Source organism: Acinonyx jubatus, chromosome E4 (assembly GCF_027475565.1).
Source record: "Acinonyx jubatus isolate Ajub_Pintada_27869175 chromosome E4, VMU_Ajub_asm_v1.0, whole genome shotgun sequence".
NCBI classification, from domain to species: domain Eukaryota; kingdom Metazoa; phylum Chordata; class Mammalia; order Carnivora; family Felidae; genus Acinonyx; species Acinonyx jubatus.
The window spans coordinates 44,249,402-44,273,110 of record NC_069395.1 but is presented as its reverse complement, the minus strand read 5'-3'; the positions used below and the strand labels follow the sequence as shown (position 1 = coordinate 44,273,110).

The following is a 23,709-nucleotide window of genomic DNA, read 5'->3' as shown; positions in this document are numbered from 1 at the left end:
CCCCTTTTCGATCATCTTCCCGACCTTCCCTCATCCTGAAGAAATGTTCCTGCCTCCAGATCCCGTAGCAGTTTAGTTACCCACCATATTTCAATTTTTCATGAATCTGTCTCTCCTTCCCAGTTGAAAGCTCCCTGGAAAGCCGGTACCAATGAACAAAAATGACAAACATGGTGACAGTGGTGGTGGTGACCTTCACTTTAACAATGCTTTTCCAAATATGATTTCACCTAATCCTCACAAACATTTTATAGATGAGTATGCTGAAGATCAGGCAGAAAAAGTGACTTGTTCAAGGTTACAAACATAAATAAATGGTGGAGCCAAGAATGTGAAAGCACATCTTCTGACACATCAGTTCAGCTTTTCCTGCTATACCATTACCCTTCGGAGACGGAGGATCTAGAATCTGGTAGCTGGTCAATAAATAGTTGCTGAATAAAGGGGCAAGTGAGGAACTGGATGTAGTATTCCTCTCGCCAACGCCTTAGCTCTATCCTGACAGGCAATACATGTACCTACCTTTCCTCCTCTGTTAGAAGCTGCTGTCTCTGAAACCACTGGATGAACTTTTGGTCTGGGGTCATACAATAGCTGTTGCAGGCAGACTGTAAGAGTTTTATTTGGGCAATCACTTCGAATTCCTACAGCAGACGGAACACCAAAAAGAAAGTAAATAAAAAGGCCAACCAAATAGTGTATACATCTTTCCAACATGAAAACACACCACATTAGGATAAACAATGGAGAAAAACGTCGAGGAGAACTCTCAAGTACTGCCTTTCTTAGAAATAAAAGAATTGTGAATTTTAAGGGCGCCTGGGTGGCTCAGCTGGTTGAGCATCTGACTTTATTCAGCTCAGTTCATGACCTCACAGTTTGTGGATTTGAGCCCCGCAACGGGCTCTGTACTGACAGCTCAGAGCCTGGAGCCTGCTTCAGGTTCTGTGTCTCCCTCTCTCTCTCTGCCCCTCCACCATTCACACTCTTGTCTATCTCTCTAAAAAATAAACATAAAAAATTTTAAAAAGAATTGTTAATTTTAACTCTAAATCCCTGAAGTCTTTGTATGTTTATTTGTCAATCCTCCCTTCTCCTTGAAAAAGCAATTTATATGAATAAAACAAGCTAGCAGAGCAACCCAAACTAGTTATTACCTAAAGCCACAGTGGCTTCCTTTTTCTCTTTTATGTTTTCATTCTAGGGATAGAAAAGTTATTTTTTAAAGTTGTATACTTTCAAAGTACATTTCAAATTTCCATGACTATGTCCTAAAAGATAAAGGCAAAAATGAACTTTATGTCAGGAGGCTCCTAGGTTCCCCTTCCCCATCTTCTTCAACCCTTACCCCGCAGTAAATAAGTTTGGGTAGAGCTGAAAAGCTAAACAGTCTAGGGCCTCATAAACTCGAATGTTTGGATTTCCCGAATCCTTGGGTTTTTACTACTCCAGTAAATCCTTTAACTAAATCTTTTAAAGCTCAGAAGAGAAGCAAGTATATAATTATGTCCAGTATTATTTATACTTCTTCCGATGTTTCAATAAAGATTTTTTTTAAGTCAACAAAGGGTATAAGCTTTAGCTTTAATACTCAAATATTCCAAAGGTTTAACATGCTAGTCTTAAAAGGAAAGAGAGTACCATCCAGGGTTATTCCCAAGTTCAAGGACAAAGATGGGTAACTCTGGAGGGCAATAAGTAAATTTGTTTTATCATTCCAGGACATGACAGAAGAAATTCAACAATGAGCAGATTCTGTGGGCATCAACTTCCCATCCAATGACTTCAGCTCTTGGTCTCCATATCCTTAAGGAATATTTATCATCATGCTCTACTCTGCCAGGGACAGGAGACTTAAAGTTGCCTATGTTAGCGTATCTTGTTACCAGTGAGCTCAGCCTGGTTGGCTCCTGAAGTTTTGATTTTAACTCAATGTTCTTTCCTCCTGGAAGTTTCCCTGGCTCCACAAGCTGGGGACAGATGCCCCTCTTACATATTCCTGTGATACCCTCTACTTCTCACAAGCCCTTATCTGCTGTATTATGACTTCCTTACTGTCTACCTTCCTCCTGGATTGTGAACTTTATGAGGGCAGGGGGCTCCGGGTTTTCTCTGCTGCAATCCCCAAACCTATCAGAGTGGTCCACCCATGTTAAGTATGCCAGCAATATTTGTGGAATGAATGAATGAATGAATGAATGAATGAATAAGTAAAGAACAAGGCGTGCTGGGCGGGGGTGGGGGGCGGTGAAGGCATTATTTTGCTCATTCTCCTTTGAATCATTTACATATCTCTTCAAACACACTATTTTAACTCTAAAACCATAGTAAATTTTCAAAGCTCTGTTTTCTCTTTTTCAGAGCAGTGCAAAACTACCCACTATTCTATCCACAGAAACATTCAAGTTGACGTTGAACACCCCCTTCTCGTGTTGACAAGAAAGGAAAAGAATAACCATCCGCATGTAACAGTGAAGATCCTCTCCTTTCCTCCCTCAGACCAAGAGTTCACCATCTTTATTAACTCTTCTATGTCATTTACTCTTATGAAGGCCTTCTCCTTCACAGGGTGAACCTGTTGTTGCCCAAGCTAATTAGAAACAATGAGATGGGCGGGGCAGGGGTGGTAAGGAAAGAAATGTGGGTTCTGGAGCAGCAGGACAGGGTTTGTGTCCTGGGTCCACTACCAGGAGACCCTTGGTCAAGTTGAGGAAGATAAAACCTACTTCACAGCACTCTGGGTGAGTAATACATAGGAAGGCACAAGTCACAATGGTATATGATGAATGCTTGATAGATGCTAATTGAAAACTTAAGTCTCCTCTTCTTTTTTTTTAATGCCCACATGAAGTAAAATGGAAAACTACAGCCAAGACCTCTACTTACCCTTCTCCTTTTCTCAAAGTTTATCAGCCCACCCTGAAAGAAATTAAATTAAAAAAACAGTGACAAACCAAGCTACTTTGAAACACAGCCCTACATTGTCCCATGTCTCATTAAAATATATCACAGGGATAATAAAGTCACAATTATTAATGACACTACAATTGTAGCTCCTATGTAGGAAGAGAAGCAGCATTTGCTTCAAGAAAAACATTCTTTTAATTATAATAGGACAGGATAGGCAGACAGCCTTCTTATAAAATGTCTGATACTGGGATGCCTGAGTGGCTGAGCTTCTGACTCTTGATTTAGGATCAGGTCATGATCCCAGGGTCATGGGATCAAGCCCCACGTCCAGTTCGATGCTGAGCGTGGAGCCTGCTTAAAATTTTCTCTCTCTCTCTGCCCCTCTCCCCTGCCCACACATGTGTTCTCTCTCTCTCTCTCTCTCTCTCTCTCTCTCTCTCTCTCTCTCTCTCTATATATATATATATATATATATGTAATATAAATTAAAAAGAAAAAGCCTGAAATTAGCTAAAGTAGTAATGATAAGGAAGTTACAATTCAGAATCCAAATATATTTGTAGAGCCAGTAAGGGCAAAAGCTTGAGTACATGTTCCATTACGCTTTATTTCTTGACCCAAAGCAACAAAAACAGACGGTCATTGACTCATACTGGAAACCAAATTGTCAATGGTTTATCAAAAGGGAAGTCCTTTCTACACAGCCTCACAAAAAACTTAAGTTTCAATTCTTCATCCTGCGGCTCCTGTTCTCAGTAGGCTGAATTTAACTTCTAGATCACTGGTCACTCCCCCAAAATTCCCCAATGCGAATGAGTGTTTCCTGAGATAAGCCGAGGCAGAGGACGGGAAGAGATAGAGCTCAGGAAATGCAAAATGAATGCACATGCCCACAACAGCACAAGGAACTCAGAAGTAGGTTTGTGCAAAACAACTGCCCCGCCTGCTAATTCTGATGGAGTAAAAGCAGGCTCATCTCATGAGATAACCAGGGAGGGGAGGTAAACTTAGATACACGAGCAATCCTTATATCTCATTTCAAATGTCAAATTTCTTCTCCACTTAGTATTTTATTACAGCTACTAACAAGTGGCTTAAATTTCACTTCTCTTCCCACTGAGAGAGAGAGAGAGAGAGAGAGAGAGAGAGAGAGAGAGAGAATGCATGCACGCATGCAGGAGACAGTACAAGAGCGCCTCGGGGCATCTGACTGCCTCCCTACCCCACCAAGTGGAATATAAAGACAGATCACCCTTCAGGCCCACGTGCCAAAGTCCTACTCAACATAAGGTCTTTCTCACACCCGCTGCTTCATGAGGCCTTGCTGTCACCCCCGCGTGTGGAACTGACGGTGGCCTGCTTTCTTCTCTCACTGCATTTCTGTTGGAAATCTTACTACTTCCATAGTCACTGCCTGCTTCGATGTAGAGCTCCCACTGAACTGTGGGCCACTTACTCTTCTTTGTATTACTCGTGGCACTGAACACAGTGCCAGATACATAATGGGCCCTCAACAGACACCAATTAAGTGAATTTCTCTCTTGGGTATCCGAGTCACCAGGTGCACACGACTCACCTCAATGTAGTCCTGAAGAGCAGTGTCAAGCATGGTGAGGTCCGTCAGGAAGGTGCCCAGGTAGGGCACAGTTCCCTGCATCACGCCCTGAAGAGCAAGCACAGCAAAATGGTCTTTGTCGTGACTGAAAAGTTGAAGGGTTTCAACAGCCTCCGCGCGGAGGCGAATGAGCCTATTGTTGGCCAAACGGGGCAAGTGACCATTCATAGATGAAAGCGGCAATCTCTGAATGGCCAGGTAGGCTTTGACAACATCTGGAGAAAAGTTACCGTCCATTCAAGACCTGACTTGGGGCCATTAGGGCTAACCTCCGTGAATGAAGTTTTTAAAACTTCTAAAAAAGACAGGCATTCTATCACCCAATCTCTAACTTTCAAAGTTATGAAAACAAGCCTTACAGCCAGGAGATCATACAAGTACGTTCGAGGGTGTTCACGGAAGGATTCATATTGTATGCACGCTGTTCAAGGGATGCCTTTTCTCTTTCAGAGTGTGTGGATACTCCTGGTGGTTTGGAATGGCCTCACCATCGGTAGGAGTGGAACGCCATACACTGAAGGAGACTGGATGCCACAAGACGGTGGAGTGTCACTATTAAAATGATCTCTCGGGCTAGACTTTGTGGCTCACTTCCAAAGTACAGAGGTGGCACAGGGAAAACTAATAACTTCAAAGTGGAAAATCTGGCAAAATACTACTTTAACCAAGTGACTAAGGCGAACATCACCCACGACACCACACGTCACACACTCCTTGATAGGATGTGATGAGAATGGCACTTTACCTCTGTGATAGTCCTCGCCCAAACCCATAACCTCAGCATACTCACTAGAAAACAGCACAGACACACTCTTACCGTGGGCCATCCTAAGGATAACAAGACAGTATTCCCTAAGACTGTCAAGGTCACGAGAAACTATCACAGAGCAGAGCAGACTGGGGAGACAGGACCGCTAAACGCGGTGTGGTTCCCTGGCCAGGCTCCCGGAGCAGAAAGAGCATACTAATGCAAAAGTGGTGAAGTCCGAACAGAGTCTGGATTTTAGTTCACAGTAGCATGCAGGTGTTAGTGCCTTAGTGTTGACAGATGTGCCACAGTGAGAGAGGGTGTTAACAATCGGGGAAACGGAGTGAGGGTTTCACAGAAACTCTATGTATTATCTGGAACTTTTCTGTAAACTCCATAATAAAAAGTTCACTTAAAAAAAAATTGTCCCTTGGAAATGAAGGTAGAATCACTGCGACTGCAGGTGTACACAGTATGGATGTCACCAAATTTCCTTTGATATCATGTCAATTCTCCCTAAGGCCACTGAGGCACTAACCATTCCGAAGAGAAAATAAAAAGGGGCTTGCAGGGACGCCTTCTCCTCACATCATTCAGGCACATATGGAAGTTCTGGAAGAAAACAATGTCTCAGCCAGGGCAAGACCAGGCTGCTCCGTGTGAGGCCTGGCTAGGAGATCATACATGTTCGAGAGTGTTCACAGAAGGATAAAACTCTAAGTAGGAGTTCTTGGCCAGAACTTCCGGCAGAGGTTCACCTTGAGGACTCATTCTCAGAGGCAGTTTTGTCCTTCCCTGTTATGAGCACAAGGTCTCAGCCTGAACTAAAATAATTTTTTTAATAGCTATTTTTAACTTATCTTTGGACAACCAAAAAAAAGTCTGAAATGCTGTGAAATGTTTTACCGGCTTTATGTTACAGAAGAGTCCTATCATTCAAACTTAACGTTTCTGATTTATGTCCAACCTTCCGAAGAGGAGAAAGGTTGTCAGTCTTTCATCTCCTCTCTCTGTTTTCCCCCTTCCATGCTAAAAGAAGAGTTTTTAAAATAAGGCTAAAGATGGTAACTATCTCTCAGTCTTAAGGAGGAAGGTATGGTGCTCCTTTCAGTACTGAAAAACGAGGGAAAAAAAAAAAGGTCTGGTTAGTCCTTGGGATTAGTATGGAAAGTGGAAAATGGAGAGGGTTTCAAACAAACGAAAAGATCTGCCAGTATGTGGACCAAGTCCTCCTGGGAGAAGACACTTTCCTCAGGTCCTGGGTCACCATGTGTCCAAAGTTGACTAGAGGAGGCATTCCTGTTGGGGAACTGAAGCCCAGGAGGTCCCAACGCCAAGGTAGCAGCAGCTTCCAAGTGCAGAAGTGGATGGAGGAAGCCAGCAAGAGGGAAGGGAGCCTACCCGCGGCAGACTCTGCCTTACCTCTAGAAGAACAAACGCTCCAGAGAACGCTCAGATTTGTGACTCTCAGTGTTTACTTGCCACTGGGTCAGATGGGAGCGGGAGTGACAAGGTCTCTGCTACAGACCTCCCAGGGTTGCTGAGCATACACGAAGTAGAGGATGGAGACCGTTCTTGAAAGCGGGGGCATCCTGTAGACGGGGTGCCAGGCAGGAGCCCCACCGCCCACATAGGGCTGCCTTCTGATGGACCCTCGGGGAAGACCGGGGGCCATACGTACCATGTCCTTCTGGAGCTGAAGCCTCCTCTGAGTCCGCTTCTGGTTTTCTTTCACACTGCTGTCCAGGTTTGCAAATTTTGAGGTTCCTTCCTACGACACAGAAGCACACACAGAGGAGAGTGATGGAGAAGGCCACTAGGAAGAAACACAGGGGCCTCTAGCTTCCGGTACAGAACCTCTGCACAACCACCCGGTGCCACGCAAAATGAAGAGGCCTCCAGCAGGCTCTGGGCTGAATTTATAGAAATGTTTGGCTGGCTTGTTGCAAGTGGTCTGATTGCAGTAAGGTCTGCTGGCCTCCGATTATCCTGTTTTCCCCCTGCTTTGTAAGAAGAACCCTGACTTCGGGGATAACATCAATGGTCAATAGAAGGCAGGCAATTCCCAAAACGGGAGACCATTTTTACATATCCCGAATTTCACTCAGAGTAATCACATGTCCTGGAAATGAAGATCGCTTCCTCAGTACATTTTGTGATTTCTTGATCTGGGCCTGAAATACATGTGCCAGCATTCTGTGAAAGAAAAGGGATGATTTCTGTGGTATTTCTTAGCTAAAGGAAACTTTTGTACCGGAAGTTTTCTGAGGAAGTCCAGTATCATGGTGCGGCACTAATCTATGAAAGCCAGACCTTCACACATTTTTCCCCCATTTTTCTCGCCCAATCCATCCTCGCAAGTTGCTCCTCAGGTTTGGAACTCTTACAAGTCAATCCTTCCTCCTGGCGCCTGAGGGTGGACGGCTACCCTTTCTCTCCTCCTGTCTGTTGTTACAACAAACCCTTCCACAATAGTGACTAAACTCCAGTTTGCTGACTGAACACAGTGTTTTGGTTTTGTGGTTTCAAGGTCTTGTTAAGTTCTCATTTTCCAGGAACTGTATGAATGGGGGGCAAATTTCACAATTCAGTTGGGCATAAGCTCTACAGTAGCTTTTCCTCGGTCAGTCTTCCTGGGGTTTATAATATCACCACGGCATGTGACCTTTCCCTGCCACATGCTGCAAAAGCATCTTTTGCAGTGACTTGGCCTCTCCGATGTCAGCGAGGCACCAGTGGCCTCTGTCATTCACCTGCCTTAACCTGGGTCCAGAACCTGCAGTGACTCATGATCTATTGCAATTCTCCCTATTACAAATAATAATGAGGAGCGGTATCATTTAACGAATGCCTACTTAAGAGTTTTATCCTGGGGAATGAATGAAAGCGGCCTAAAATGTGCCATTTCCCATGCTAGGTGGTGATGAGCCCTCCCGTCTTCTGAAGAATTTGCTTGGAGTGAGAAATCATTTCTGTCTGACTTGAAGGTAAGTGTCCCTTTCCTGTGTGAGTCCCTCTGGTTCCCTTCCAGTTCGTCAATTGTGTGCAGAAATTATTGAAGATATATCTAAAACTCTTAAGAAGGATTTCTGACAGGTTAAAAGGCTCCTGAGAGCCACAGAATAGCAGAGAGAGAAGGGAAGAGCGCTCAGGACAGCGCTCCTTTCTGGGAGCAAGCCAACAGGCTTGCTCATTTCATGACCTCGCGTTTCTAGACAGTGAGATTCCACTCCCGGCTGAGTAACTCAAGAGACCGACTGGTGCCAGCTCTCCCAGATGAGGCGCCAATTGAACACCTACTACTTGCACCTCAAACGGTGTCAGTCTTCTCCTTCTTTGCCCCAAATCCTTCGCTCCGCAGCTCTTACACCACCAATCCCTTGAAACTCCCTGGAACTTTTCACAGGTTTGCTGATGGCCTCACTCCGGCTCCTTAGGATCCTCTGCCGGCCATGCTCAGGCTCTTAGTGCCTCCTCGTTCTGCCAAAGTCACCTTCTTGTTTTGTACTACATTCACGTCTTTGGAAATGCTACCCTTAATGACTGCCCATGTTGGGATGAGTTCCAGATCTCTCTTTCTCCATCAACCTCCTTCTTCCTTCTTACATTCCCTCCCCCTCTGTTTGGTATCTGTCCTCCTGCACCTCTCTCTCCTTCCCCTTCCCCTCCCTCTCTAGTGAAAATTTCTCACCTGAGTCCCACCTTCTCTCCACCTCTATCTTTGACAGAGATCAGCTGCCCTCAGCCATCCTGTTCCTGGGCCTCAGAGGGGTCTCTTCTACCAGGCTGTTCCACAGGCACTGGATTCTTCTCAATCAGCATTGCTTACGTGGTAGCCCAGAAATTAATGGTAACTATCTGAAAGGGCCTTCACAGTCCTAACAGCCTCTGCTCCAACCCTGACTTCAGTATGTTTTGGAACTTCACTACATATCCATCTCTACCACAGCCAAATTCCTAGGCCTTTTTCACGGTTGTTTATATCTGTTCAACCAGGGAGAGTTCTCACCAAGATTCCCAAGATCCAGGATGATTTGGTGGCATTCTGCTTTCCTACTGCTTTAAAATTCGCAGACTCTACAATGTATCTGCTCAGAGTTATCGAAGTTCCAGAAATCATAAGGTGGTGACAGGTTTAAGGTAATTTTTGAGGGGTGCCTGGGTGACTCAGTCAATTAAGCATCCAACTCTTGATTTCGGCTCAGGTCACGATCTCACGGTTCATGAGTTCAAGCCCCGCATCGAGCCACACATTGGGCTCTGCGCTGACAGTGCAGGGCCTGCTTGGGATTCTCTCTCCCCCCCCCCAACCTCTCTGCCTCTTCCCTATTCACACTCTCTCTCTTAAAATAAATAAATAAACTTAAAAAAAAAAAAGATAATCTTTGAGAAAAATAAAAACACTTTTTCCAACAATTACAGTGAAAACCTTAGCTTTTTGCTAATTATTATGATACCTCAGCCATAACAGCACAGAGGTGGACCATGACATCCACCAAGAAGCAGAAGAGAAGACAGGTCTTTAAGACTAAGATTACCCAACTGTAAATCATATTAGAAACAGAGGCCAGCAGTTTTTCTCAGTGGTTCTTTTGAGAACCCAAGTACCTTGATTTCATTTTTTTTTAACAACTGTGCTGAGAATTAACACTCGGAATTATAGACTTCATATGAAGAATGATCAACAAAGGTGACTGGAAAAGGACCTACATACACATATGGTCTGGCCAGAACATTACACTATCGTTAATGATAATGCACAGACCACAGGAATTCATAGCCAAGTTTTTCATTTCCTTGGGATCTGAGCCATGTATAAGAAATTTAACTAAGAGCACTAGGGTAAAGTTCTACATTTAAGAAAAGTTTACAGGACCTTTAATGTCTACACATAGCTTTGCTTCTGAGGTTTCAGCCAGAAGACTGCCACTAGGCAATCAGCTGCACAGCATTCAATTTATCTACATTGGAAGGATGACTCAGAGCTATTGGGATTTGAATATGTGGCTCCAGTTAGTCTAGCTGTGTATTACTGACAGGGAGACCACTAAGCCATCTCCTTCCAGCCAGATGAGTTTCCATCTAAAGTCTGCAAATCCAGGGGGATGTGAAGCAGGGAGTAACACGATCTCAGCAAGCACTGTTTAGTGTGCAGTTAGTCAGGTAGGCCAAATCCAGAGTCAGCATCAGCAGAAACTGCCTTGCTCATATCACCTACTCCAAGAAGGGCTAAGAGTGGGCGGGTTCTTAAAGTCATGTGACTCATAAGGCCCACCAATTCATGCAGGTGAATGTAGTTTCTGAACACTTGCGGCATGCCAGTCGCTGTGTTAGGCATTAGGGATGTAACAGTGAAAAAACAAACCCAGTCCCTGCCTGCAAGAGGCTTTCAGACTGGCAGGGAGACAGTCTGAGTACCCAGCAGAGTCCACAGTGAGACCTGAAGGAGGAGTAGCACTTAGAAGGACAACAGTCAGGAAGACCATAACAGACGCCCTTATAGGAATGACTAATGTTAACAGTCATCAACTGGATGCCTCTTCTCGGCAACCCCACCTCCGCTAGACTTGCATCCCTACTCCACGTGTCTGCTCTAAGCTTGCACATGTAGCACGTACTTCATTCGCGTTCATTTGTTAGGCATACTTTGGCTTCATATTGTGCACAGAGCATGCCAAATACTAAAAACACATTTGCATAGTGCTTTCAAATATTTTCTCTTAGTGAATCTTCAAAACAATTCTATGATGTCAGTGGACTAAATACTCTTATTGTCTCCAATTTACAGAAAAAGAGACCAAGGACAAGGATCATATCCTCTAATCGCCCAGTTCACAGCTTCCCCCTATGGTAATGCATGTTATACGATTTTATAATTGTCTACTTCTCTGCCTCCACCATGAGACTGTAATCTCTTTAAGATCAGAGACTGCCTTCCATGTGATGCCTAGTATATAATGAATGTTCAACTAACAGTTGTTCAATGACTAATTTATCTTCTCTGTGAAGTTTTCTCTGATCTACCCTATCCCCTACTCCTAAGTGGTAGGAATTTACAGTTTTATGGCTAAGTGATAAAAACACAGGTTTTAGAGTCTCACTAGGCAGGGTTCACATTCTAGCTCCACCACCTACCAGGTGTGTGATTTAAGAGGTATTATTTACCTCTCTGAGTCTTGGCTATCTGCAAAACAAGGATGATACAATCTACTGTAGATTTTTATCCACAGTAAATTTCTAGAAAGGCTGTGAAGATAGGATCTGGCCTATGTTCCCTTCTGATGATCCTTCACAACCTGTTATTTGTACCTTTACTTGACTGTTCTTGTTTAGTGCCAACATCCACCACCCAGAGGATGAATTCTTGAAAACAGGGTCTGTGTTGGTCACCTTCATATTCCTAGAGGCTGCTCCAATGTTTTACGAATATTGGACACTCAACAAATGTCTGGAGAAATAAAATAAACCAAGCTACACTTTTACCTGCCTGTAGTTCAGAAGTCAGCACTCACTTGGCGTTCAATAAATACTGCTGACAGACTGTGCAATTTAGTCCAGATAAAGGATGTGGAATTGCAGGCTTGGTCTCTGTCATTCTAGAAGATGTTTTGCTGAGAAGGGGTACTCCAGGGCCTCTCACCCACCTATCTGCAGAGCAGCTCGAACAGATACACACTGGAGCACAAGTTTCACAATCTGGTTGTGTAACCGGGAAGCCAAGGACTGGACTTTCAGTTTTCTCAGCCCCAAGCTCCTTAGATTGGGCACAAAATTTCTGCCTTCTAGTCCCTTCAGGCTTTCTCCTGGGACTGTAGGAATGTAAGGAGCCCTCAAGCCACTCCCGCCTTGAAGGGATTCCAGAGCTGGAGACAATGTGACCCAGCACCCCCACCTAGAGACCCACCTTCATTAGGAGTTCCCGGCTGGTCAAATGGTTATTATGGTCAGAGAAGATATCTGAAAGCTCTTCAAACATCAGCATTCGGTCCCTGTGAGGGGGGTTAAGAAAATATTCACAAATAAAGAGTCAGTGAAAGTCCCACACCTTGGGCCCTGCTGCTCTTAGTTACCTATGGCTCCAGAGGGATCACACTGATCTCAGGATCAGTGAGGGATGTGAGCGCAGATGAAGCCAATGGCTTTGTTCATGCAGGGTGTTTTTTTTTTTTTTTAAGGTAGACATGGTCACCTATGTGAAGAAACGGATTTTTCTAACCATGTACATTATAATCATAAAAAAGGATCGTTAAATTGGGGTATCAAGTTGTTCCACTGGGACATGTTCTTAAAAAAAAAAAAAAATCTCAGGCACCTGGGTGGCTCAGTCAGTTAAGTATCTGGCTCTTGATTTCAGCTCAGGTCATGATTTCAAGGTTGGTGAGCTCGAGCCCCGCACTGCACTCTGTGCTGACAGCACGGAGCCTGCTTGGGATTCTCTCCCTCCAATTCTCTCTCCTTTCAAAATAAATAAATAAACTTAAAAAACAATTTTTTAAAAAAATTTTTCTCAGAATACACACAGAGCCCCGCAGGACCTGAGAAATCATGTTGGCCAAGGTCAGGGACTTGTCCACGTTGCCAATGCTAAGTGTTGAGACTAAATTTCCTGAATCACAGCCTGGTGCTCTCATCTCAGAGCCATAACATATGGAAGCAGAACAGGCTGTGGTCAGGGGAGTGGGTTCAAATCCCCGCTCTGCCACTCACTCCCCAAGTGATTGTGGGCAATTTGCTTAACTTGCTTAGGCTTCCACTTTCTTACCTATACAATGAAAATTCTAGGAATCCCTCTGAAAGACTGCTGTGAAGTCAGCAGGATCACATATGCAAAGTGTCTACTCTGCCTCTGCCAGTCTACTACATGTCCACGGGCCTCATGCTTTACTCTGCACCCCTCCAGGGTTAGTGAGTGGAGGACTCTGAAGGCAAAGAATTAACGGGACAGTATCACTCTATACGTAGCATTTCATTATCATGAGAAAGCCACCATTAACTTATTTGTTTTACAATGAGTGTAATATCACTGTTATAATAAAGAAAACCAGTAAGGCTATTTACATTTTGGAAAAAATAATTAAGAACTTAATTACATGTGGGCCTGCATGAACAGAAATAAACACGTCTTTTCTGTCCACTGAAAGTTATTAGCATAAAGGATTATAGGGAAAGTGATAACCGAATAAGGTATCTTAACCCTGTCCCTTGAATTTATCAATGAAAGACATGGAAAGCTGGTATGAAAGTGTCTTCTCTAGAAACTGTGACACTAAAACATGAACCAACCAAGAAACAAACCAGACACCCATCCAACCAAGCCAGAATGTGGCTTTGAGGTTTGTTTTGTGGTGAAATAGTTTACAAAGCCAACTGAAAGAATGAACCTTCTCACATGGTAACCAAGAGATTCAGCTCCAGCTCCACTAACTTTTTCATTTGTGTTTTAGCCTCAAATTTGCTGTGCAGGAACTTTTGGCTAAGTGACTTTCCACAGCGTGCTATTTATCAACTACCACAGAAAGACAGGATCACCTTTCATTGCAATCACAGAAGACTGCAACCAGGCACAGGTGGTATTTTAGCACCTGACCGTCCCTTTGGTTTTGTTTTTGACACCACAGTAAGGGAACGGTGATGAGGGCAAGGAGAGGGCTCTGGGGCTATTGAACATGAGGACTCTGCATGCATCTGATTTTCCCATTGTATTTTACGAACGCCTGTCATCTAAGGACTTTATAATGCCCATATCTTTCATAAGATTTATATGCAAAGGAAAACCAATTAACTAATCTTTCACTTACAGAGTCAGCTTGACTATTCGAAGTAATGAAGAAGAGAAAGAACCAAGAAATAAGTGGTAATCAAAAACATTGCATTGGACTTTGAAAAGCCTATCTGCCAGGTTTTCTTCTGGTAGATAACAGTATTATAAACAGAGAAGGAGCTCTGGAGTCTCCAAGTGGCTGTGGCTTCTACGGCTCTGTAACACCAGGCATTACAACCACCCACTTCAATTTTTTCTGCTGGCTCGTCAAAGATTTATTTCGTAAGTAATTTGACTTCCCCCAAGTAGACTCTCCTCTGAGAATATGAGCCCATTGGTATGCACTCATTTTTCAGCAAAAATTTATGAAATTCTGGTTTACCTATCTGGGTTTCTTGCAAGTTTGGATAGTGTCAGTCCCTTAGGGCTTAATCAGCTCTGAGTGAACTCATGAAACCGAGTACCTAGACTTTCCACCCTTAAGCACCAAACCCACCAATTCCACAGGGGCAGGCCTGCCTGGGAAGCCAGCTGGCCCCTCTCTTGGCTGCAACCGACCATACTACATACAGTATAGACTGTAAACAGTTTACACATTCTTTCCTGATATGCTTGCCTTCTTGATTAGTTCAAACCTAGGTAGACCTGTTGAATGTAATTGGCCTCGTTTGTAGCCATGACATATTCCCCAGCTTCTAAAGCTGTGTGGATAGGGAACCGGAGCTGCCTCCTCCTTCACCTTTCCCTCCTTTGCAAAAAGTTCTCTGGTCTCCAGGGGAAGCCCTGGAAATAGGGGAATGAAGATGGCGAAACAATAAGGACATTATATCGTTCATTGTCCCAAAGGTTACACCAAGAAATATGAAGAAAAACAATATAAAACATGGCCAGTTAATAATGTTAGTCAGGTCCCTAGGCAGGAACATTTAGGGATTTTTAATATCGCTAAGATAGCGTTTAACTCGGGGCGCCTGGGTGGCTCAGTCGGTTAAGCATCCGACTTCGGCTCAGGGCATGATCTCGCAGTCCGTGAGTTCGAGCCCCGCGTTGGGCTCTGTGCTGACAGCTCAGAGCCTGGAGCCTGTTTCAGATTCTGTGTCTCCCTCTCTCTCTGACCCTCCCCCGTTCATGCTGTCTCTCCCTGTCTCAAAAATAAATAAACGTTAAGAAAAATTAAAAACAAAAAACAAAAAAGATAGCGTTTAACATGCTGAAACAGAAGTTAAGTAAGTAGACTCTTGCTAAACAGCAAGAGCTAGCGTCCTATCTACACACATGCTCCCTCACATCTTGGAACAGCTTAGGGCTTTGGAGCGTGGCTGAGAAATAACCAGAAGGAATGGCCGCACTGCTGTAACTTCATCACTCCACACCCTTCCCCCCCAGACTCTAGATGACAAGCACATCCTTCAGATCATCCCAAAGCCAATACTCTTGATGTTGGTGCACTTCGCAGATGAGTCTGACTTCTCTGCCTAAAAACTCATTAATGATTATGTGTCAAGTGCACCCTGCCTGGGACATACAGAGGCTTTCAAATACGTTTCTCTAGTTACAGAATATGGGTTTTGAAGGCAAGGACCCATACCATTTATACAGTGACTAAGTCACCCCAGCCAAAGAAAGCAGAGTGGACACTTGGGAACTTACTTTGGGACGACGGCCCAGGTCTTTTTTAACCTATAGATGGAATTGGACTGCAGTGCCGAAATGATGGCCCTCAAGGAAGAAAAATTCTTCAGGATTCTACATTCCTGTATGGAGGGTGATTAAAACATAAAAGGCATTTTAAATATCAATAATACTGCGAGTTGGTGGTTTCCTGTTTTAGAGGTATCACAGCTGCTATGAATTCTTACCACTAAATAGGCAGCTGTATAAATACTCAACATCAAAAAGCAGCTCCTTACTCCCACCCCAGTCACCGAAACACTTTATAGGTTTTGGCACTGTATGCTTGTTTTTCTCCCTTTAATATATTTTTTGCGTTGTTGTTATAGTTTTATGGTTTCCAGCTTTCCTCGTAAAAACACGAACGGAGGTGAGTCTGCAAGGCTACGCTAGGAAAGCAAACTTTCTTCTGCTGAAAGCACACGGATGCCCTAAAAACACATATGAAAGGTCACTATATCCTTTAGACCCACAGTGTGAGCCGGGCAGCGGCCACCGGGAGGTCAGATGGTATTGAACATCTCATGACCAACCCTTGCCCAGAGAGGTGTATATAACTTGGCAATAAACATTCACCACAAGTTGAACTTTGGCTTTCATGCTCTTAGCCAAGAGGGAATATTTTTATACACACGCATTTCGTTTCAAATTGGCTTGTGCCACAGTCATAAACATTCAGAAACACCTTGGTACTTCGCTGTTTCCAAAATAAGCTGGAGCTTTTAAAATGAAATCCATTTTGGCAGCATTTTAGAACAAAATCAAGGAGGACAGGAAATAGTCTGGATGTTGTTTTCTGGGTAAAGAGAAAGGCTCTCTGATCCTGAAACTTAAGCTACCGCACCGAGTGGATAGCCTCGGCAGCCAGTGACCCTGGAGTCAAAGTCCTGCCGCATGAATGGCGGGGACAGCAAAACAGTGAGGGAGGGAGAGAGTCCCATTCTTGGCACCATGGGGAGAGTGGATTATGTCTTATGTCAAAGGAGATGTTTCATATGCAGGCATTTGGGAGTGTAGTCTATCCACTGTTTACAATTGAGTACACCGTGTGGGCACGGGGTTGGCTTTGTGCAGAACATCTGAAGCAAGAAATTCCAAAATGGTTGGGCAGAACTGCACATTGCTTAGAAGGTCAATTCATGAAGTAATGCTAATCCCGAATAGGAAGGAAAAACAGCATTCTCTAACTTAGCTTGTCAAAATCCGGCTACTTAAAACCATGCCCAACAAACAAACCTCCAAACATTATTTCCTTAGAGTATAGGCCAAAGTATTTTACAAAAGTCATGCCCACTCTTTTTAAATGTCTCAATGCCTTCCCCTTATTTGAAAAGAAAGAAAGAGAAAGAGAAAGAGAGAGAGAGAGAGAGAGAGAGAGCACTCTGAATTACAGTCAGTCTGGAAACCCAAACCCATGAGAGCATGGTTCAACAAAGGTTCAGAATCCAAAAGTCATGCTCCAAAAATCAAGAAACTTGCAATAAATAAAGGAACTCAGGCACAGATATTTCATGCAAATTGTAATAAACATATGGAACACATTATTCAGAAAGAGGCTTAAGCTAAGGGTTTTAAAGGAGTACAAAAGACATTTGGCCCCATTTCTAGAAAGGGAGGTATCTTCCAGGAGACGTGGTGCAAAAGTAAAAAGAAAACACAGCAGCAAGGCCAGCCCAAGAAAATATAATCACATCAGGTCACAAATATTTTCTGTGTGTAAAATTATTATCGTTTTTCCAAATATCCTCTCGATAGAAACTGAGTATGATTAATGCAAGAAAAGTAAAATAAATCTTGGCAGGAAACCACCTATGAGTTTCATTATTTTATTAAATTACTCCACACAATTTCAAGGGACACAACGTGCTCAATATTAGGAAACTACACCCCAAGAACAAAGACCCCTGGCTTTTAAATATGTGCTATGGGATTTGGAATATACCTCAAATTGTTCAACTTGCATTTCTTATTAACACATATGTGCACAATTTGTATTTAATTTGGACCAAAAGTCATTGTTTGAGCCACACTGTCATACACACAGATGCTGTATTCTTGCTATAGACTTTCTAAGTAGTGGAATGGATTAAAAGATATGGCATTTATGGCCAAAACAAAAATATTTTCTTCTCATTCTGAGAAGGCAGAAATTCCATGCTTTATTCCACTCTATCAGAAATTCTTTTTATAACTCTTGAGAAATTAGCTCAATTCAGAATAGGAGAAATCTAAGTTGTAAGACACTGTTCTCTTACTTTTTTCATATACGAAAAAGTCTGTGGTAACCAAGCACCTAAAAATTCAAAATAAGGCAAATCCTCTAGCACAATTATGGCCCTGCTCTTTGATCAAAGACAACAAAGAGAATGTAAAATACAAAGAGAGAGACAGAGAGAGAGAGAGTGTGGGTGTGAAAATGTAAACATTATGCCCTAAACAGGAGGGCTTAATGAAAAAAGTATATTAGGATAGAAAGCAAAATGGGTTTTGGTTGAGGGTTGACTCACATAACCCAGAATATGGACTAATAAGATATTTACATAATAATTATTTTTCAAAGTTGTTGTTAATTACATAGCTTTTGCTGATGTAATTTCTTCTGTCTAGGAAAAAAAAAATCTAACTCAATCTTCAAATACCAAAAATTCTATCTAGTATTAAAGCTAAGTCCAAAAGTCATCCTATCCATGAAGCCCTCCTCAATCCCCCCAGAAGTGGTTTCTCCCTCCACCACTGCAGCTTATCTCGGAGGGCCCCGCTCCTCTTCTGCCTCAGCTGAGATCATCCCAGTATATCTCAGAGTATCTTGGCTTCCTTGTGTGACTACAGGCTCCTGTAAGATTACATTAATTGTGCCTATCCTCACAATGTCCCCAAATTACATAATATTGTAGCTTATGTGCATTTAGGAGCACATGAAATGTCTGGTGACCAACTGACTGAATACTGTTCACGTTTCCACAGTCATGAAGATACTGATAAGCGAAAGTCATGCAGTATGTAAGCAGCTGACCCAGAGCCCAGACTGACACTCAGCAGAATGTAATTCAGACCTAGGAATAAACTCTGCCCTTCTACCTTCAGATAGAAGGTCCTCAGAAAAGCCCCAGATTAATGTGAAATCTGGGCACCTCAGTCCTTCAGGAAAGAGATTCAGGATTCTGAGAAGGTACTGGCTCTTCAAGTCTGCAGAAGACATAATGCTTCCGGGTGCTGGAAGGGTGCCTAGGTAGGTGATCATTCTGCGGTGAAGAGTAGTCAGTTTGGCACTTAGACCATCAAGTTGTATTTACTGAACACGGGGCAGAACTGACACTCAGTTGGTGACTATAAGGGAAAAAGCAGGCATATGTCACCCTGGAGATGCAGCAGTGTGCAGGCCCATGAGCTGAAAGAAGTGAGCAAGGGACCGATTTTCTTTAAAGAGGAAAAATAGGAGCACCTGGGTGGCTTAGTGGGTTAAGTGTCCGGCTTCGGCTCAGGTCATGATCTCACGGTTCGTGGGTTTGAGCCCCGCATAGGAGCCTGCTTCAGATTCTGCGTCTCCTCTCTCTCTGCCCCTCCCCCCCTCGCACGCTGCCTCTCAAACATAAATAAATATTTTAAAAATTTTTAAAAAATAAAGAGGAAAAATAAGCTCCTATTTAAGAAAGACCCATTTTTTCTTACTTTGGAAGAAGAATAACAGCAACAAAAACCCAGGGGGTCCTCACATATGTTGTTTGATTGCCTTTCAGCCAAATGGATAGACCCATTTAAACGGAGAGAAGGAATCGTCTCCAGTATCTACTAAATACAAAGAATATTTTTAAAAAGATAATTACATGAGCAATGTTAATCCACTTCTCGATGACTTTGGCTCTCTGTTGAGTTTTGAGTTCTCTGCCCCCCAGGATGGTGCTGACAACACATTTGGTGAGGGTGTTAAACTGAGAGATGGTAGCACGGATGGTAGGAGCCAAATGTTTGTTTTCCTTCTTATCCCTCTGAGACCAAATGCAGCCCAGGCAGTGGTGAGGCACTACTTTCTTGAATAGTTGCTGGAACAGAAGAGAAGCTGAGTTTAAGGACAACACAGACATTTCATATGGGAAAGCACATAGTCTGGGTCATCTGTGAATTGGTATTTTGTAAACGGACAAATAACCCTTTTCTACTTGACTTGCCTCGTGGTGTCTACTTCAATGGACAAAAGTAAATAATTAATATGTTAACTGGTCAGAAAAGCCCACATGTTCTTTCTCAACCTGCTCGACTGAACAGAACACAACACAACGGCCAAAAGAAAATTCAAGTGACCGACAACATTTTGACTTTCCTATCTTGAAGGATAGGTAAAAATCTATACTACTAATCAAAAAAAAGTGGTTGAGGTGGTTTTGACCTCAGAATCATACACACGGTACGTTCTAGGCGCTCACGATCGTGAATTGTGTATAATGCATAGGGATGCCCAGTGACCACCTGACAAGTGTTCCAAAGTACAGTGCATGTGATGCTGTCATCAATGTCACTATTTCACATGATGTTTTAAATAAAGAAAATAAGCATATAAAAGGAAAAACTATCCAACATCACACAGTAAAATAAAGACAGAGGAACATAAAGCCTGGTTTCCAGGACTTTGCCTAAAAGTCATAGCCAATGAAGTTTCCGGTCTTTCTTTTACGCTATCAACCGTGGAACAAAAACAAAGCCAAATTAGTCAACTAAACGGGATTCTCATCTGTATGGCAATTCAAGGCAAGACATGTAAGGGTTTATATAAAAGAGAGAACACAGGGATTTACTTTACGTAGACTATCTGATTTGCTTCTGATACTTTATTTGCATGCTCACCAGATGGAAACTCTGTCACTTTATTTGCTGCTTTCTTCAAAGTAGTAAGTGTACGAGAGTTTAAACCGTCACGATAATTTATAATAGTCTATTTACCAGCTGACACTGAGCTAGGACATGTGACTGATGAGATCAAATATGCACGGCTAACAAACTTCGGGAAAGTACAGGAGACACACATGGAAATGAACTGCCAGATACAGTCACATTTGGATTCAGTGAACTTATTTTATCCTAATTTATACTTTGACCGCTTCACAATCCTCCAAATAAACAGTTCAGATCTTGAAATATTTATGAGTCTAGAGGGAGAGAATACCCACGGAACAGGACAGATTTTGTTTCCTGAGAGTTAGAATTCTTACTTCCATGTATCGAGTGCCAAGTAAAAAGCACCTTCACCCTGCTTTGCAAGAAGAGCTTAAGCCTGAATTATTCAGATGATTGATTCAAGTCCCATCTTCACTCCGCATTTACAGGCATAGCCTCTCCTGGGGATTCGAAAAGACTTAAATCACATTACCCCACTGCCCTCCCCAGCCCACCAGTACTGTCACTTCCCACATTTTAAGTAGCAGCACATCGGAAGCACAAAGAGAAGACCTACGGCGTCCATGTAGGTCAGCTGCTCTGCCACAAGGTCTTCTGGGAAGCACGTGAATTCTGCGGGCCCTCCACCTTCCGGTTCCTCTTCCTCTTCCAGGCTGAAGAAGATGGTGTTGGGAAACCCATCTGTTCACAGATGGAAAAAAAAAGTCAGTCACCTGGTGCCACTGTTTACGACCTTGTTAGTAGAGTCTAACTGAACTTCTTTCATTAAGAAAGAAGAGGGCTAATCCTTCAGAAAACCCACAGGGAGAAAACAGTAAGCACAATTAATCTGAGTAAAATGGAGGTCTTCTTAATCTGTTCTTAGATTCTTTATTAAAGTTCAGAGGCCTCATGTTACCCCTTTGTTAAACCACTGATAGCTAGGCCAGGGACACAGCCAGGTCAAGCAAAGTCTAGAGAAGCAAAGTTGGGCTACATTCTGGGGGTTTCCCTCATCTTGGCTCCCTCATACCCTCTGCTCAGCTTCAGGACCAATCAAACTGCTTCTTAAGCCCCAACTATGCAATTCTTAATCACTGGCCATTTATAACCAGAAGCCTGGAAGGAGTGGGCATGAAAGCGGGCCAGGCATCAGGTAGGAGAATGGGACATATGGTGTCAGAAATGCTGATGAAATCCTCAGAATTCTAAGAAAGTCCTTAGAATTCTCAAGATGTTTGGAGCAACTTTCAGCTTCCACCTAAAGTTATGTATGAAGCAGAAGAACCTGAAACTAAATTCACCTGAGCTTTATTTTGGATAAGATTATCAATTAGTAAATTACACAGAGCATAGACTGAAGAAGTGAGGGGTGTGGAAATCACTATAATAACTACTTGGATCCCAAATCAGAAGCTGAAGGACTCAGCCCATGGGCTCAGAACTCCAGACTCCATTTTGAAAGAGTGTGGAATTGGATGAAGTTTCATGTGAACCCCAGCCCCCACTCCCCAGAACCTGTCCTAGGTTGTTTTCCAACCTCATCCCCCACACCTCCACCCCTTCACACTCCTTGCTCTCCTGTTAAATCTGTTCTCAACAAAACAAAAACAAAAACTAAAAAAGCTAGTTGCATTCAGTTCTATGTTAGCAGAAATTTAAATCAGTGCGTTACTACTCCCCCAGAATGTTTACATTTTAAGCTTTTTCTCTTTTCCTTTGTAGAATAAGACTTTTACGCATCTCGGATCAAGTTGAGGGGGCCTTTCCTTAGTTTTCCAGGGGAGAGGGGTGCTGAGAGTGGACCCCACATCACTCCCCCTGTCACAGTACCACGAGTACTTGATGACTCTGCTGAGAGGTATGTGATTTAAGGATGGACTCCTCCCCCTGGAGCTGAAAGGACTCATGTGAATGGGGCTGGGTTAGAAGTAGGAGGGGATCCATGCCTGCCTCCAAAGGCTGGAACACAAACAGGCATGAGCTTTAAAAAAAAAAAAAAAAAAAAAAAAGCAAAACCTAAAACCCTATGATTTCACCACTCTGCCTCCACAAAACTCTGGTACTCTCCAATTCAGCAAAGGAATAAAACAATTGAAATCGCAAAGGTTCAGAATGGGCCTCTCATCCCTTTTGCTAGCTACTCTATAAATCTATCCCAATCACTCTGCTGTGCAGAGGCTGACCCACGCCAGCCCAAGAGGATGTGTGGTAAGGTCAGACCCCCTCATTCATTCAACAAACACTCACGGCAACCTCTATGTGCCTTGGATGTTGCTGTGTGAGAAGATTACGTAGTCCTTTCTCTCTGGGGCCTAGGCCATGCCTTCACTGTTTCCGCTTTTGACTCTCTTCCAGAGGTAAGTAAGTAAAAACTTGAAGCAAAATTTTACTTTTAAAAAACAATGTAGGAAAACTTTTGCTTTTGCCAGCATGAAATTGGGCAAAATAAGCCCATGAGAACCAAGCTCCTAAAACTCCTTTTCCGTGATGACTACTGTGCTTAATAAACAGAGAGTTTGGAGCTTTCTTGATTAAAATTTTCCAAACTCCAAAAAAATTCATTTTCGAGCATTGCATAAAAGCCTTTCCAAAGTCAGGCAGTCTCCCTCTCCCCTGCCTCAGCCTGCCAGTCTCCCTCTCCCCTGCCTCAGCCTGCCAAATGAGTTCTGCTTTCCAGTCCTGGGTCGGAAACAATGAACGACTGGTCCCACCGGTTCCCCAATTAGGCCCGGAGCCAGGGGCAGCCCCAGTGGGGAGAGAGCTGGGCTCTAACATAGCATTTTCCACTCTGGCTCAAAGACAGGCAGGGAGGCCTGAAGGGAGTTCAGGTCCGGCAGCTGGAGGAGTGCCCCTGGTATTCAAACATTCCCGGCAGATGAAGTCATCTTAGATACGGGTACTTGGCAGTCAGCTTCTAATGATGCGATTGTACCGCCCCCCTGCCGGCACCCACCGCTCTGATCCCCCTACATAAAACATTCAACAGGTACCGTTTGGAATTTAAGGTTATTTTCTTTGGCACTCAGGCAGCTTCCCTTATCGGTGATGAGGAACCATTTCCTTTCCCTCACTGAGGAAATCGGGCGTCACTTCAGGGAAATGCCTGTCAAAAGCTCCAAGTGGGTCAGCCGC

The 23,709-nt window shown here is 43.4% G+C and overlaps 1 protein-coding gene across 3 annotated transcripts in view; it reads right to left on the bottom strand.

Moving 5' to 3' along the window:
* Positions 1-23,709, bottom strand: part of RGL1 (ral guanine nucleotide dissociation stimulator like 1) — a 255,922-nt gene that overhangs the window by 22,648 nt on the left and 209,565 nt on the right. For all 3 annotated transcript variants that reach the window (XM_015073307.3, XM_053209243.1, XM_015073308.3), the window contains 8 exons: positions 21,152-21,276; positions 19,530-19,745; positions 15,685-15,788; positions 12,178-12,262; positions 6,955-7,044; positions 4,487-4,573; positions 2,887-2,919; positions 523-644 (listed from right to left, as the gene is read on the bottom strand). In XM_015073307.3, the coding sequence (XP_014928793.2) occupies positions 523-644; positions 2,887-2,919; positions 4,487-4,573; positions 6,955-7,044; positions 12,178-12,262; positions 15,685-15,788; positions 19,530-19,745; positions 21,152-21,276 (862 nt within the window). The remainder of the gene's footprint in view (positions 1-522; positions 645-2,886; positions 2,920-4,486; positions 4,574-6,954; positions 7,045-12,177; positions 12,263-15,684; positions 15,789-19,529; positions 19,746-21,151; positions 21,277-23,709) is intronic.